At 37.1% G+C, this 15,879-nt stretch overlaps 1 protein-coding gene across 1 annotated transcript; it reads left to right on the top strand.

The window, feature by feature from the left end:
• The first annotated feature begins 13,872 nt into the window (after positions 1-13,872).
• Positions 13,873-15,366, top strand: LOC107787589 (E3 ubiquitin-protein ligase PUB23-like). Its single transcript, XM_016609180.2, has one exon. The coding sequence runs from the start codon at positions 13,951-13,953 to the stop codon at positions 15,172-15,174; it is 1,224 nt and encodes a 407-aa protein (XP_016464666.1). The 5' UTR covers positions 13,873-13,950; the 3' UTR covers positions 15,175-15,366.
• Positions 15,367-15,879: the final 513 nt, after the last annotated feature.

Raw genomic sequence — 15,879 nt, 5'->3', positions numbered from 1 at the left:
GCTATTTCTTCTAAAGTTGGGGTAAGTTCAAAATCTGAGAAACGGAAGACATTGTGCGCAGGATCCCAGTGGGGGACTAGTGCCCTTATGATATCTCCTCGTGGCCTGATATCCAACAAACTCGTGAGGCCTTTCAGATACTTCTTGATTTCGTCATGCCCTTCCTTGCCCAAATCATTCCACCAGAGCCGCAATTGGAGGGGAATTTTACTCATGATTAAAAAGGGTTCATTCGGCATCGTGCTCATTCTGCACATTTATTAATAAGATTTTAACAAACGACACTTGTCCTGATAAAAACAAAATATATGCGATTTTTTGTGAATTTTGAATTTTCGTATATATATAAAAAAAACTTTCTAAAGAAGTTAATAACGGAAAATATTTTGGATTTTTGTTTCGAAAACTGGGAGCCTGAAAGGACTTTTCTAGACCTATAGCAAGACAAATACTTTTGCCACAAATAAAGATATATATACATTTTGAAGTAAAGAAAAACTTTTGAATTTTTCACATATATATATATACATATATTTGCAACAAATAATAAAAGTTAAGACAAAAACCATTTTAAGTTATACATATATTTTTTTTATGACAAGACAAACTATATATTTCTATTGATATTTTATTTTTTGAAAGACAGAACAACGACCTTTCAAAATTTTGGCAGAGTTTTGACAGTATTTGTTTTTTTCTTTTTTTTTCAACAATAAACAATCAATTCCTAACCGTTATTTCCCTTTTTTTTTTCACAATATTCCGAATATTCAAACACCGGTCAGCATGCGGGCATGAGACAAATAAATGCACGGAAAACAATAGGATGCACCAGAATGGTCTTTTCATATCAGGTTGCTAGTCCTAGACGGACTCAACCCCTGTGTTGAGTCCCCTAAGTCATATGCAACGTGATGCAAATAAGCGTTCCTACTAGGGATCCGGCATGAAGTCACATTATTCTATGTTCAAAACCTGGGTCGGTGTTCTAGACAGTGTACCCGAGCGGACAACTCGAGTTGAGGAAGGAGCTCCTTTCCGGGAACCAAAAGGCCAACCGGCTTAGAAACTTTCCGAGCCTCTTTTATTTAGGGTATGACACTAACAGAATAAGGAGTCTCAACCAGTGAGCACATCCCCGGAGGTAAGAAGAGAAAGGTTTCGGCACAGTTTATATACAGTTCAAATAATATCAAAGCGGTAACAGCAGCATTTAGCACACTAGGATCAAAACATGTAATAATCAGATAATAAATAAAGCCGAATAATAACAATTATTCTAAGCTCGAATTCTTAACCCTGAACCAGTGGTTCTGGGTCTTATCCCCAGCAGAGTCGCCAGAGCTGTCACACCTCCTTTTTCCGCGCCCGAGGGGGAGCGAGGGGAGTTTATTCCAATTTAAAGAACAATCGAAACGGGATTTATTTTTTTTATTTCAGAGTCGCCACTTGGGAGATTTAGGGTGTCCCAAGTCACCAATTTTAATCCCGAATCGAGGAAAAGAATGACTCTATATTACAGTCTGCATCCGGATAAGGAATTCTGTTAACCCGGGAGAAGGTGTTAGGCATTCCCGAGTTCCATGGTTCTAGCACGGTCGCTCAACTGTTATATTCGGCTTGATTATCTGATTTTATACAAGTGTGAACTTATGTGCAAAATTTAACTTTTAACCGCTTTTATCATTCACTGTTATTTTTGTAGGACTTGCAACGTTGTGAAAATGTATCTCGAACCGCGTTACAATCAATGTACCCGTGGTCGTCGACACCCTTTGACTCCGTTGAGATTTGGATTTGGGTCACATCAATGTGCACCCGAGTTTAAGGAAATTAAGTTATTAAAGGCGCGCCTAAAGCGACTAGCGTATTTATTTTGGGTAAGACCGTGGAATTTTACTAAACGGTCCATCCCGAAGTCCAAATAATTTTTAAAGCAAATATTTACTGAGGGCCCCGCAATTTGTATTTTTATTTGGCGAGGCTCATCTCATTCTATTTTTTAAAATGAATTTGCAACGTCATGGACACGCATCTCGAACCACGTCACAATTAATGTACCCGTGATTAGAAACACATTTCGATTCCGTTGGGATTTGGATTTGGGTCACATCAATGTGCACCCGAGTTTACGAAGGTAAGATTTATTAAGGCGCGTCCTAAAGAGTCTAGCGTATTGTTATTTTAGGAAGGTTGTGAGATTTGCTAAACAACCCGTCCTGGAAGCTAAATGCTTTACTAATATACATTTAACAAGGGCCCCGCATCTGCGTTTTGTTTATTTTTATCGAGGCTCATCTCGTTGTTATTTTTAAAGGATATCCTATAGCAACTACGTTTCTTGTCGTGTTTGTCTCTATCTATTGAAAGCAGTAAATAGCCTTAGTTGATTATAAAACCGGATTTAAAGTGCTTTTACAGAATAATAAAACGTGACTGCACTTATGGACAACTAGCCGCAAATTATGGGCCCAAACCTAGCTCATGCGAGATGGCCAGACTTGGGCCCTGTTTTTCCGATACAGGCCTAACTGATTTTTCGATTTGGGCTCGGCCTTCCTGAGGTTGAGGCCTAGAACTGATTCTTTGTTCTTTATCAATTTATATGTGACAAACTAACAAAGGGGAAAGAACTTTAATTCATGTGGGTAGTTTACCTATTTTGGCCTACATTATAGAATGTACTACACCATCAGACTAAGTCTAAAATACAATCTATTACCCTGGGAATGTTTTTCACCTAACAGCATACATACATGACTATCATTCATTAACCTACATTGATATACTGAGCATGTAGGCTACTTCTATTATACAAACGAAAATGTAACTATTTTATGACATTTAATGTAACAGTTCATGTATACATAAAAAACAATCTGCAAGTCCTCTCTTTTGCATTCATGCTCAAACTCTCAGTTACATTGGTGGTATCAATTGTGTACCTGGTAAGGAAAGGAAAGGAAGAAGGAGAGTGATCAGTTGAGTAGTGTGCAGTAATCACAGCATCAACAGATACACAACAATAGCACAGCAACAAACCAACAAACAAGATTGTTTTCCACAGTCCACGAACAACCAACAATGATTCCCAGAATAAATGAAACCAGCAAATAGTCGAGTGCCAAACCAATAATTCCAGACGAAGAGTAATGAACACCAGAAGTAAAAGAAGTTCGATGCAGCAAATAACAACAGTTCAGCAACCAACAAACAACTCAGTCAGTGCAGATGACAGAACTTGGCCAAGGCAGCTTGACCAATATGAATTCTTATTCAACTTTCAGATGGTGTTTGGTTATAATCTATTTGGAAACTAACTTATGTTTTTCAGCTTTCTTTAAACTCAGTAAACCTTCCTTCAGACTAAAAGTTTTAGCTTTTAGACTAAAAATTCCAGCCTTTTGTTTTCTCTTTTCTGAAGACTAAAAGTCCAGCCCTTTTTAAGTTTTCCACTGGCCTATTTATAAGCCAAAGTGACTAAGTGCAGCTAAGCTGCCCTCATCTGCAACTTGCAGTCTGCCCATACCCCTTAAAGCCCATGCCTAAGCATCTTTTGGTGCCAACCCCTTTATTCCCCACGCCTGGTTTTTGTTTAATCAAGAGTTATGGGCATCATTTTATTATTTATTTTAAGCCCCATACTCTCATGTCTTGATCTCCATTGGTATTAGTTTAATCCTAAATTAGTACCCTACTTGTCAGCTCATTTAAACTAATCTTTCTGTCCTTTTTAACACCCCAGAATACCCCTGCTTAACCGTGATTATTACTGCCCTGCCTATTGCAGCATCAGGGCAGTTTTGAACTGATGAAAGTTCAAATTCAAGGCTGCCTGGACTGAACCTTTCCAGTCATTTTTTACAATGCAAACAAATCATTTTAAACAATGTTGGGGCATTCAGTTAGTGGCAACGTTCAATTAGTCCTGTGACATTATTAGCTCATTCGATTCATTAGTTATAGAAAACTAATCAATGACATTTATCGAGTCGACTATACTAATTATAGCAGGTAATAATCAGTCGCTCATATAAACAATACGTTCGGGGACCTAAAGGGTATCAGACAACTTTTGTTAAATTACTGGGCCTATATGAATTAGTTCATTTGACGATTAATCTAACTGACGATCATGTTTATCACAAAGTGTATTCAGAGGAAACAGAAGACAATCGACCAAATAAAAGGCCTTTAACAGAGATGGAAGAAATCCGAAAATAAAAATAACAACATAACAAACAAACACAACAGAACATGCTGACAGCTTAATTAGAACTAAAACAAAAGAAAGAAAACTTACCAAAAAGGTTTGAAATCAAAAATGACCCAAATTCTGATTCAACTTCGAACCCTTGAGGCCGAACAAACTTTAATCAGGGTGTTCTCACATGAGAACACCTTGATTAAGGTCTATTAGACCTCAAACCCTTGTCAAGACTGGCCGGGTTCCCCAGGTGCATGTGTCCTAAGGTCTGGATTTCCAGATCTGATTTTTAAGGAGTTGTGGGTAGATTCGGACCAAACCAAGCTTGGTTTGGTCACGAGGAAGGTCAGGGGGGTGTCTGGTATGAAGATGGGGTAGTTTGGCATAGATCCGGGTTCGACTCAAATCTTCAAATGAAGATTCGAGACGAACGAAAGTGATTCGAGGCTAGGGAGTAACAGATCCATGTTCAGGAGAGTGAGGGGGTCTTAGGGTGTTCGGGAGGTGGCCACCGGCGTTCATGCCGCCGGGTTTTGGTGGAAGGGAAACTAGGGCGGCGTTAGGGTTTAGGGGTTTCAGGGTTCGGGGAAGGAGATGACTGAAGGGTGGGGTTGGTGTAGGGGGTGCGGGGTACGATAGGAGGCTTATATATGGGGAGGCTGATTGGATCTGAGCCGTTAGATCAGATGATCTCAACGGCTTAGATCTGATACTGAGAAATGAGACGGGGTCATTTGGTAGTTAAACGGGGTCGTTTGGTTTAAGTGAGGGGTTCGGATCGGATTGGTTCCTGGGTCGGGTTTTGAAGCGGGTTACTGATAGAGGTCCTGAGCCGTTGGATCGAGAGTTTGAACGGCCCAGATTGATTTGCCTGAAACAGCGTCGTTTTAGAAGAGGCCTGGGCAGCCGGACTTGGGCTGGGTCTGAGTGCTGGTTGGGCCTATTATTTTGTTTAATTTCTTTTGGCCCAAACCAATTTCTTTCACTTTTGTTTTCTAATTTCACTTTTTCTTTTAAAACAAAAATAAAAATAACAAATAATAAAATAACGAAATTAAAACTAAGCAACAATGCAACATTTTAACACAATTATCACAAAAATATTTAAGTAAGTTAGCTAAAAACCTAGAATGGACGATGCACACATATGTATATATTTTTTTGAATTTTCTTTTACTGACCGAATTATGGTTTAATCATCCTGACATACATGTTTGGTATTTTGTTTGCCAATGATTAAATGCAAAAATGGACAGATCCACAAATGACTAACAACACATGTCATGAAAACTTCAAACATTGTACAGCGAAACCGTTTGTTACTATTTTTATTTTCTTTTGGAGCGATTGCTCGTAAAGCAAAAATCACGTGCTTACATCTGCCAATAAAGTTAAGTTTCTGGAGAGTTCGATTGCCCCTTTACAGGCTTCTTATGATGCTGCTTTAGCCGAGAAGGAAGAGCTTAAGAATGAAATTAATCATTGAGGGAGAGATTATGAAGCTTTTGAAGACAAAACTGTTGTTGAAGTAAGTTGGGCCATTTTGAACATGCGCCATGACACTCTTATGGAAGTAAGCCATGAAGGTTTTAACTTGGATGCTGAGGTTGAAAAGGTTACAGAAACAATCGAGAAGACTCATCAAAGCCAAAGTTTTTCTTCGCCCATGGTTGATTCTCCCGAAGGTGTTGAAGCTAATCCTGATGTAGTGGTTGTTCAAGCCCCTTCTGATCAAGTTGAACCTTCGGTTGTTGATGACGCCATCTTGATTACTGGTCCAGAACCTACTCCATAGTGAAAGTTTGATTGTGAAGTTAGCTATTTTTTTATTATTTTGTTAGTGAAACACTTGGTTGGTTTACCCCTGGTCTCATTTAGGGGTAATGTTTTTTGGTAACATCATACCTCCAGTCCTTTTAGGGGGTTTTTATAATGATAATTAAGTTAGGACTAAGTTCATACTTAGTTTTAACTAAGTTATTTAAGATATCAAAAAGTTTGTACTCAACTTTTATGATGCCTTTGATTTGAGTTTCTGTTCTACTCTTTTACTGGTTTGCCCTTGCCTTTTCTTTTAAGTTTAGGGCTTTGTTTTCCACTTTAATTTTAATAAGTGAGTTTTTGTTTTACCCTTTTAACTTTTGCATTTAAAAATACTTTATTAATTTCGTGGCTTTTTGAATCAAGCACGAATTATAAAATAGGGCCCTTATATTGACACTTAATGAAGAAGACATCTCAACTTCATAATGGTGTAAACATACGAAAGAAGAAATATGAATACATATGTTTCTTGGAATAACTTTGAGAAAATCTTTATTTCATTCGAACTTGTCGAACTAAATAAAACCTTACATGTATTTAAGTATCATCTATAACTTTTTCGTAACTATTTTCTTTACAACAGATTTATAAAAAAAGGGAATCTAAGGGTTTTTTTATAACCCATAACTAAATACTAACTTTAACCTAAACATTCGTAACACTTCAATATTTACATCCATGAGTATATCATTCATAGGTTTTTGAATAAGGCTTGTGTTTTTGGCTCATGACTTTGCTCTGAACTTGAGATTTGTTGAGTAGACTTTAGGCTTGACTTGAAATTCAATTGTTCCAGTCTTCTTCTTTTTTTGTCTTCCCCATACATATATTATATGTATATTATATACTCCCTCAAGTGTTTGAGCTTTGAAGTATGAAATCTCGAGCACTTGATTATTCCTTCCATGCGGTCCTTTTCCTGAAAAGAAAAAACGTACGGGACTCGGAGGTATAATTTAGATGAAGGCTGCTTAACCCATTACATTTTTCATCAGAATAGTTGTAACCTTAGACGGGAAATTATGTTTATTACGCGTGTCTTTCTGGTCTAATTTCATCATTTGGTGTGGGCTACCTTTTTGCCTATCATCTAAAATTGTTAGTATAACTTTAACAATTCAAAAACAAATCATAAGTGAGGATACCTGACCGTGGGTATTTCCTTCCCTTAGAAATAGTACTTCTTCAAATGAACATCATTCCAACTTGAGGGTAGAATCTTGCCATCCATGGTTTCAAGCTCATATGCACCTTTTCCTGCGATACCACGAATTTTGTAAGGTCCTTCCCAATTTTGACTCAACTTTCCTGCATTGGTTGCTCTTGTGGATTGGAAAACTTTCTTGAGTACGTAGTCCCAATCTTGAAGTATCTAAGATGAGCTTTCCGATTGTAATATCGCTCAATAACTTGTTTTTGCGCAGCCATTCTTATTAAGGCAGTTTCACTTCTTTCTTCAAGCAAATCGAGATTTACCCGCATCTCCTCTTCATTCAACTCTTCTGTAGCTTGAGTATATATCGTACTTGGCTCCCCTATTTCAACTTGAATTAAGGCTTCAGTGTCATACACAAGTGAGAATGGTGTTTCTCCGGTACTTATTTTTGTTGTTGTTCGATAAGACAACAAGGCTCCAGGTAGCACCTCCGGCTACTTGCCCTTTGATTCTTCTAGTCTTTTATTCAAGTTGTTGATAATAACTTTATTTGTTGATTTAGCTTATCCATTGGCTACTGGATGATAAGGTGTCGAGGTAATCCTTATAATTTGCCAACTTTGGAAAAAATTTATGATTTGCACACCTATGAATTGCGGGCCATTATCACACACAATCTCTTTTGGAACCCCAAACCGGCATATGATGTTTCGCCAGATGAAGTCTCTGACCTCTTTTTCTCGTACTTGCTTGAAGGCCCCTGCTTCTACCCACTTAGTAAAATAGTCAGTGAGTACTAATAGAAATCGTACATTGCCTTTGGATTGTGGTAGTGGACCTAAGATATCCATCCCCCACTTCATAAAAGGCCATGGTGCAACAACCGGTTGTAATAATTCAGCTTGTTGATGCATGTTATTACCATATCTTTGGCACTTGTCACATTTAGACCACAAAATTTTCCGCCTCTTCTACCATTTTTGGCCAGTAATAGCCTGCTCTAATTATAGTTTTTACCAAAGATCTTTCTGCAGCGTGATTCCCACAATGTCCCTCGTGTATTTCTTTCATCACGTATTCCATTTGAGAAGGTCCGAGACATCTTGCTAGAGGGCCACCAAATATTTTTCGATATAAATTGCCCCGATATAAACAATAACGAGCAGCCTTTTGACGAAGTGCCTCAGCCTTTTTCTTATCTTCAGGTAGTATTCCGTACTGCAAAAAATTGACAATCTTATTTCTCCAATCCCAAGTTAGATTATTGTAATTTAACTCGTTTTTATCCTGATCAAGCACTGAATGAAACAAATTTATTACAGATGTGTTTAATTCATTTGTTACTTCTGCAGCGGATGCAAGATTAGACAAAGCGTCTGCCTCAGCATTCTCTTCTCTTAGTATCTGCGTAACTTTCCAAGTTTGGAATTGTCTAACTAAGTCCCGCGCCTTTTCCAGGTATTGCTTCATCCTCGCCTCTCTAGCCATATAAATCCCCTGCATTTGGTTAACTACGATCTACGAATCGCTTTTGATTACGACCTGCTCTTTTCTGAGCTCTCGTGCCAATTCTAGACCTACAATCACAACTTCATATTCTACTTCATTATTCGTAATAAGATGACATTTTATGGCTTCTCGCATAGTTTCTCCAGCTGGTGGTATCAAGACATGCCTAAACCTGCTCCATTTACATTTGATAAGCCATCAGTAAATAAGGTCCAAGTACCTGGATTAGACCTGTTAAATACCTGCAGTTCTTTTTCTGCTTTTTCCTGTATCCCTGGGCTAAAATTTGCCACAAAATCTGCTAAAACCTGTGACTTTATTGCAGTTCTAGGTTGATATGTGATGTAATATTCACTTAGCTCTACAGCCCATTTGGCTAATCTACCTGATAACTCTTTATTATGCAATATATTACGCAAGGGATAGACAGTTACTACAGAGATAAGATGACATTAAAAATAATGTCTTAATTTCCTAGATGCCATAATTAATGCTAGTGCAAGTTTTTTTAAACGAAGATATCGAGTTTCAACATCTAATAAAGACTTGCTAATATAATAAATTGGAGATTGTTTACATTGGTCCTCCTGAACTAATACGGCACTTACAACTACTTCCGAAACATCAAGGTAGATGAGTAGTTTCTCCCCATCTTTTGGTTTGGCTAGCAATGGTGGATTTGACAAGTATGCTTTTAAATTTTTGAGCGCTTGTTGACATTCTTCAGACCATTCAAATTGATTTTGCCTTTTTAGGGCTGAAAAGAACTTAAAGCACTTTTTCGATGACTTTGAAATAAACCTTCCCAAAGCTGAAATTATTCCTGTCAAACTCTGTACTTTTTTTTTGCTTGTAAGTATATCCGAAATTTCTTCAATAGCCTTAATCTGCACGAGATTTACTTCAATGCCACAGTTAAAAACAAGGAATCCCAAGAACTTACCTGATGAGACGCCAAATGTACATTTCTCAGGATTTAACTTCATGTTAAATTTGCAAAAAATCTGAAATGTATCTGACAGATGTTGAATATGATCCCTTGCTTGTTGCGATTTGACTAGCATATCATCTATATACACCTCCATGGTTTTTTCTAGATGTTCTTGAAATATTTTGGTCACTAGCCTCTGGTACATGGCCCCAGTATTCTTTAGACCGAATGGCATAATTTTATAGCAGTAAGTCCCCCTGTCTGTAATAAAGGAAGTTTTTTCCTCATCTAGATGATCCATTTTGATCTGATTATATCCTGAATAGGTATCTAAAAAACTTAATAATCCATGTCCTGCAGTAGTATCAATTAGTTGATATATGAGCGGTAATGGAAAAGAATCTTTAGGGCAAACTTTATTTAGATCAGTATAGTCTACATAAACTCGCCACTTACCATTATTTTTGGGCACTACTACAGTATTTACCAACCAATTTGGATACTTTACCTCGCGGATAGACCCGATTTTTAAAGTCTTTTGTACCTCATCCTGAATCACCTGATTCTTGAAGGACCCTTGCTTCCTTTTCTTTTGTTTGACAGGTGGGTATGTTGGATCTTCATTCAGTTTGTGGGTCATTACCTCCAGTGGTATACCTATCATATCTGAATGCACCAAGAAAAATAATCCGCGTTAGCTTTTAAAAATTCAATTTACTTACGTTTCATTTCCAGACTGAGATTGGTTCCAATGTAAACTTTTCTGTTCGGCCAATGTACAAATAATACCACAGCTTCTAGTTCCTCGATTGTTGTTTTGATATTTTCATTTTCTTCTGGTTCTTGAATAATATCAGGCCTCGAGTATACATCTGTTTGCCCGTCTACAGTTGAGGCTTGTGTTGCTCCATCTTCAACTAAATTTTGTAATTGTTATTTTTCGTCGCTTTTTTGCACTTGAGTCTGCCACGGAGTTAATGCTTCGAGAAGCTTGTTGGTCACAATGGATTTGTCGTATTCCCCATTGTGATGGAAACTTGATAACTTGATGTAGGGTATATAGAACAACATCCATCTCGTGAATCCATGGTCTGCCGAAAATCATATTGTAAGCCATATCCATTTCTATCACTTGATGTTTGGTGTCTTTGACTACTCCTTCTGCGAATATGGTGAGTATTATTTCCCCTTTTTGTTACGACGCTCGAGTTGTCAAAACTAGACAAGGTTCGTTCCTTGGGTATCAACTTATCATTGGCTTGCATCTTGTTCAGCACTCTTAACAGAATGATATTCACAGAACTACCTAGATCAATCAAAACTCATTTTATATTAGTGTCATGTACAAGTAAAGATATTACCAGTGTATCATTGTGTGGGGTCAGCACGCCATCTACATCTGCATCATCAAATGTTATACTGTCTTTTTCCAAGACTTAATAGACTCGCTTCCCGTGGGTGACTATAATTTTTGACACCTTCTTTGCTGATGTGTATGTTACGCCATTGATCTTCTCTCCTCCACTTATGACGTTAACCGTTCTTTTTAGTGATGGAGGTTTCAGTGGTTCGTGCCTATTCTTCATATATGCCTACTTTCCCTTTTCACTAAACAATTCTGTTAAGTACCCTTTCTTTAATAGATGTTCAACTTCACCTTGTAATAATCTGCAATCCGCCGTTTTGTGACCGTGATCGTTGTGAAACTCGCACCAAAATTTGGGATTCCTCCTGTTTGGGTTTGATCTCATTTCTTTTGGCCACTGTATCTTATCTCCCATACTTCTTAGAACAACCACCAACTCGGATGTGTTTACATTAAAACTATAACCACCAATTTTTGCTTTTGAACTTCTGTCATAGTCTCGCATGTCTCTCTTGTTTCGCTCTTTTCCGAACCTTGACGACGAACCTGATTCTCTATCCCTTGATCTAGGATCATACCTTGGGTTTTTCTATTTTGAACGCAAATCCCTTCCTGCTGGTCCCATATAAGGTTTGTACCTATTTTTACTGGACCTTTTTTCAGTTTATGCCCGCCTTAAACTTACTCTTTCATCTTTCCGAGACTGAGTGATAGTATCTTTTTCTATCCGTAGCTTTGTGTTGTATCTATTATAAACATCATTCCAAGTTGTTTCAGGATATTCTCGTAAGCTTTCTTCGAGTCTCCTCGTGGCTTCGGAGCTTTTTTCATTCAGATTATTAGCAAAGGCCATAGCCGCCCATTTATCAGGTACACGTGGCAACATCATCCTTTCAAGCTGGAATCTGTCTACGAATTCCTTGAGCAGCTCCATATCTCCTTGTTTTATTTTGAAAATATCCTCCATTCTTTTTTTTAACTTTTTAAGCTCCCGAGTGTGCTTTGATAAATGAATCTGCAAGCTCAGCAAAAGAATCAATAGAATTTTCAGGTAAAAGAGAATACCATGTTAGTGCTCCCTTCGTGAGTGTTTCTCCAAATTTTTTGACCAACACTGATTCAATTTCTTGCTTGGTCAAATCGTTGCCCTTTATACCAGTTGTAAATGCAGTTATGTGATCCCGTGGATCAGTTGTTCCATCGTACTTCGGGATATCAGACATCTTGAATTTCTTTGGAATTGGTAAAAGAGCGGCACTTAGCTTCCAAGGTTGTTGAGAGTATTTTTCCATGTCTATCCCCTTGATTACGGGCGATACTCCAGGTATCTGCTCTATGCGATCGCTCTGCTCCTTAAGCTGTTTCTGCAAAGTTAGTACTATACTTTGTTAATCAGAATTAACTAGGCTACCCGACCCTCCATCACGAGATTCGTTGGGAGTTCCTTCGCTGCCTGAGTTAATGAGTCCCGAGTGAGGATTTTCTATGGTCGCGTTGTTGTTTGGAGGTGGTGTTGGTGGTACATTCAACAACCTGCTAACAAAAGCCTGAAGAGTATTGTTGGCCTGTTGAGCGATTAATTGTTTCAATGCTTCATCAATAGCTTGATCATTCTCATGCCGCTGATTCATATTTGATTCAGATCCATCGGGAATCCCTTCTCGAGACTGTCGAGGAGAGTTTTGCTGTGAGGGGGCTGGAGTTCCATCACCTTGTTGATTCAACTAATGTTGTTGATTTGTTTGGTGCTATAAATTTTGTTGGTTGTTGTCGTTGACGTTCGACGTGATTGTTTTGACAAAAGAACTGATTTAGAAAGTAAAAGATTATCAGATTCCCGGCAACGGAACCAATTTGTTTAACCAAAAAATAGAAATTTCGGTCAAAGCCTATTTTTAGAAGAACTCAGGTTACTGATAATAAAATAAAGAAATAATTGTATAACGAGAAAGGAAAATTAGACTGAGAAGTAGTCGAGTAAGCAATATAAAGCAATGTAAATAAGTATATTCCAATAATAATTAGTGTATCCACACAAATGTTATTTCTCTCCCTTTTATAGCTATTTCTAAGTACACTGTTTCATTCCTCTCATAATAGAGCCATTATGAGCATCTAATGACATTAATAAAACGTTATAATTGGCAATCGTAACTGTTTTGTGAAGATTCTATAACGTTTCCTATCATTTACGCTCATTAATTGAAGATATTACAAATTTGTACTTTTTGTTGTCTTGGTTCATTCCACTGGTGTCTGTTCAAATTATCAAGAGCCCCGAGTGACTGTTCCTTCTTGTCTTCTTGACACTTCGCTCGTACCTTAAGACTCACGTCTCTTTAAGTACTCTTTACCAGCTGTCACTTTTCTAATAATCCTCGTGTCTTGACATGTCAATCATATAATTGATTCCAAGTGTAATATCGATTTTTCCCCAATACACGCGTTAAGTGTGATTTGCTCGTCTTGAACAATAGTGAGAGGATTAAATTTCTTAAGATTGTTAATTTTTTTCGCATGTTTTACTGTTACTAACATTTCCAATACTGTAACTTTGTCCAACTCATTTTATGTAGTTCAGAAATATGCTGCAAATTAGACTAAACTACTTCCCTGTTTCGTCATTTGTATTTCCCTTTTCGTAAATTTTCTCATCTTCCGATTATATATTCAATTTTATTTTTCCAAAATCTTGAAAAAGTCCATTAAGAGCCCCTATCTCCTTGTTTCTTTATCTCTCTCTATTCTGAATTTCCGTGTGTGTTGACTTTCTCATATTTAATCTACTTGCATCCTTGCATGGACCCTTCTTAATTACTTCTTCTCTTCACACATATATATATATCTCTTCCTCCACACTCCATTGTCAAACAATTTTTTCCATCTTCATCTTTTCATTACATTTTTGTCCATTAATTCCTCCTAAACAACATTCAAATCACTCCCAAAAAAAAAATATGGAAGAAGTTGAAGTTCCTTCCTATTTTCTTTGTCCAATCTCAATGGAAGTAATGAGGGATCCAGTTACAATCTCAACTGGAATCACCTATGACAGAGAGAACATAGAAAAATGGTTATTTTCATGCAAACACACAACTTGTCCTGTCACAAAACAAGAACTACAAATCACAGATCTCACCCCAAATCACAATCTCCGCCGTCTGATCCAATCTTGGTGCATATTAAATTCTTGTCATGGTATCCAACGAATCCCAACTCCAAAACCTCAAGTTCACAAAACCCATGTTGTTAAAATCCTAAACGAAGCCAAAAAATGTCCAGAAATGCAACTTAAATGCCTTAGGAGACTTAGATCAATTGCACATGCAAATGAGAGTAACAAAAAATGTTTGGAGTCAGCTGGGGTTGTTGCTTTTTTAGCATCAGTGATTAAGAAAAGAGAAGTGGCTTTAGTTGAAGATTCAGAATTCACAAAGGCAAGTGATGAAGCTTTAAATATTCTTTTTCATCTTAATCCTTCTGATGAAGAGTTGAAAAGGTTCATTTCCCAAGATGAACAATTCTTGGATTCTTTACTTCATTTCTTGAAATGTGGGAATTTCCAATCTCGAGCCTATGCGATAATGTTATTAAAATCAGCTTTCAATGTGGCTGATCCAGCACAATTAATTGGTATAAAGCCAGAATATTTTAAAGCTATAGTTGGTATACTAAATGATAAAATTTCCGAACAAGCAACAAAGGCAGCACTCAAGATTCTAGTTGAATTATGTCCATGGGGAAGAAATAGAATAAAAGCAGCTGAAAATGGAGCAGTTTTAGCACTAATTGAACTTCTCCTTGACACAAAAGAAAGAAGGGGTTGCGAATTGATACTTGCAGTATTGGATCATTTATGTAGTTGTGCTGAAGGGAGAGCTGAATTATTAAGCCATGGGGCAGGAATAGCAATTGTTTCAAAGAAAATTCTAAGGGTTTCACATGTGGCAAGTGATAGGGCAGTGAGGATTCTTTGTTCAATATCTAAGTTCTCAGCTACAAGTAAAGTTCTACAAGAAATGTTGCAAGTTGGAGTTGTGTCAAAGTTGTGTTTGGTGCTTCAAGTGGATACTAGTCCAAAAACAAAGGAGAAAACTAAAGAAATTCTAAGGTTGCATTCTAGGGTTTGGAGGGATTCCTTATGTATTCCTTCTCATTTGCTCTCTTCTTACCCTTCATGATTTTAAAGAAAAGGTATCTTGAAGATAAGTCCTTTTTCAAATCCATTGTATTTTTGCCTTTTTCATGTACATAATTCATAGGTTTGACAGGTGTGGTTTTTACCATTGCGGATATATTTTTAAGTGTATGAAAACAACAAGCATAGTAAAAAAATCATCTGATTTATGGATCTAGCTTTTTGAGATATATCATATTTGGAGTGGTTGTATTTTTTGCTATTTGCCAACTTAGAATCTAGTCAGCAGCGGATCCAACATTTAAATTTGATGGGTTCAATCTTTAAGATTTTTAACATTGAACTCTCATTGTATTTTTGATATTATGAGTTTTGATTTAATATTTATTGAAACTGTAGTGATTTTTCACATACATATTAAAACTTTGTGCCAGAAATACTTGGTTTGGTTGAACGCTCAGCCACTAGATCTGCTGGAACCACAAAAGCATTTGAGCTTTCGAAACAAAAAATCATTTTTATGTAATTCCCACTAGTATATTAAAGGAAAATTATCTGCTTATAAATTCTGAAAGTTTTAAGTTAATTTTCCTGGCTAGGGGACCTCTTGGCCTAGTAATAAAGTAGTTGGTAGAAGATGAAATTGGGGTATAGTTCAGAAATTGGAAGATCTAAGCATTAAGAGGACTTAATTAGATCTGTGTTCCAAACGTGTTCTTATTGTTGCCATTTATATATGTTATATCTG

The sequence above is a fragment of the Nicotiana tabacum genome, chromosome 18 (genome assembly GCF_000715075.1).
Source record: "Nicotiana tabacum cultivar K326 chromosome 18, ASM71507v2, whole genome shotgun sequence".
NCBI classification, from domain to species: domain Eukaryota; kingdom Viridiplantae; phylum Streptophyta; class Magnoliopsida; order Solanales; family Solanaceae; genus Nicotiana; species Nicotiana tabacum.
The sequence above is the reverse complement of the archived record's forward strand: the minus strand, read 5'-3'. Positions and strand labels throughout refer to the sequence as shown.

Coding starts and splice junctions, on each gene's coding strand:
- LOC107787589 (XM_016609180.2), top strand. CDS start 13,951: ATGGAAGAAGTTGAAGTTCCTTCCTATTTTCTTTGTCCAATCTCAATG.